Source organism: Mirounga angustirostris, unplaced genomic scaffold (assembly GCF_029215605.1).
Source record: "Mirounga angustirostris isolate CCGP_5_RB_7025 unplaced genomic scaffold, mMirAng1.0.hap1 SCAF_6, whole genome shotgun sequence".
Lineage (NCBI taxonomy): Eukaryota > Metazoa > Chordata > Mammalia > Carnivora > Phocidae > Mirounga > Mirounga angustirostris.
The window spans coordinates 95,363,832-95,365,083 of NW_026991714.1; the positions used below are offsets into that span (position 1 = coordinate 95,363,832).

The following is a 1,252-nucleotide window of genomic DNA, read 5'->3' on the forward strand; positions in this document are numbered from 1 at the left end:
TTTAACTCTTAAAAGCTTTCTATCTTAGAGTGATGAGTACATTTTATTTTCTGTTGTCATGGAAAGTATGAATCCTTATGTCTAGGTTGTATAAATTATCAGATATGAGACTTGCGACAAATTATTTCTGTGAGTCATAATTTCTTAATCTGTAAAATGTAACAATAATACAAGCTCATAGGATTATTTGTGAATAAAATTCAATAACTTTTAGCACAGTGCATCAAAAATTGTAGGCACTCATTAAACTTATTTTTGGTTATTAATAATTGGCTTTTGCCAAAGAGAAAAAGGTTATGGTGGGGAGAAGTGGATGTACAAAGTTTGAAGTTGTTAAAGAGAGCATGGAAGTAGAAAGTAGAATGTTTAGGTAAAAGGAGAGTGGTAACTGACACAGGTAGGAGAGAACAAAAGGAATATATGCCAACCTAAATACCTAATCAGTGGGGCAACAAAAGTCCTTTGAGAACTTAAAGTGAGACTATGACCAGATCAGATTTAAATTTAAGATGGCTACATATAACAATATAATAGAAGCCAGCTTAGCTTCAGGCTACAGAAAATGACGTGAGATAGGATAATAATATCGGGATCTAAGTAGAAGATGATGAAAAGAATAATAAGGCAGTGGTAAAAGGAATCATGGCAGGTCCAGAAACTGATGCTCAGTTCCATTTCACTGGTATCAAAAAATATTTCAACTCTTATACTCTCACAGGTAGAATGAATTGTGTACTGGTCACATATGGAGGCATTGCTTTGATGATCTTATACTTCAAGTTAAGGTCTAAAAAAACACCAGCTGTGAAAGCAACATAAACAAATTTTAACCTGTACCTCATCTGTTAAGTTCCCATGCCTAGAGAAGCTAATGTCAAGTCATCATGTGATACTCAATTTGTACAATAAATTATGAACCTGGAAAAAAAAAAAGAAGAAGAAATAAAAATAGAATTTGAGCACAAGAGATAAGGGTAATGAGAGAAAATGGGCTGTTGAGAATCCTTTTAAGGATTTAATTTGGGTGATTGCTTAGGCAGTGATGATGTCTAGAAGAATTGTGACATAAAAGTATAATTAAGATCTTTGGAGTCAGAAAGAATGGGCTTAAGTGTAGCTACAAGACTGTATTCTTTGGGTAAACTCCTTAACTTCTCAGCATTTCCCTAGATACATCATAGAGTGTATTAAAGAGAAAATCTGTAGAAGAGACAATACACTTCCACAAATACAGTAGTTGATGAAAATCCTA

At 33.3% G+C, this 1,252-nt stretch overlaps 1 protein-coding gene across 1 annotated transcript; it reads left to right on the forward strand.

Annotated features, from left to right (window-relative positions):
- Positions 1–642: 642 nt before the first annotated feature.
- Positions 643–927, forward strand: LOC123845468 (ATP synthase membrane subunit K, mitochondrial-like). The gene has a single exon (XM_045876217.2). It carries the CDS (start codon positions 643–645, stop codon positions 817–819), a length of 177 nt encoding a protein of 58 aa, XP_045732173.1. The 3' UTR covers positions 820–927.
- The last annotated feature ends 325 nt before the right edge of the window (positions 928–1,252 follow it).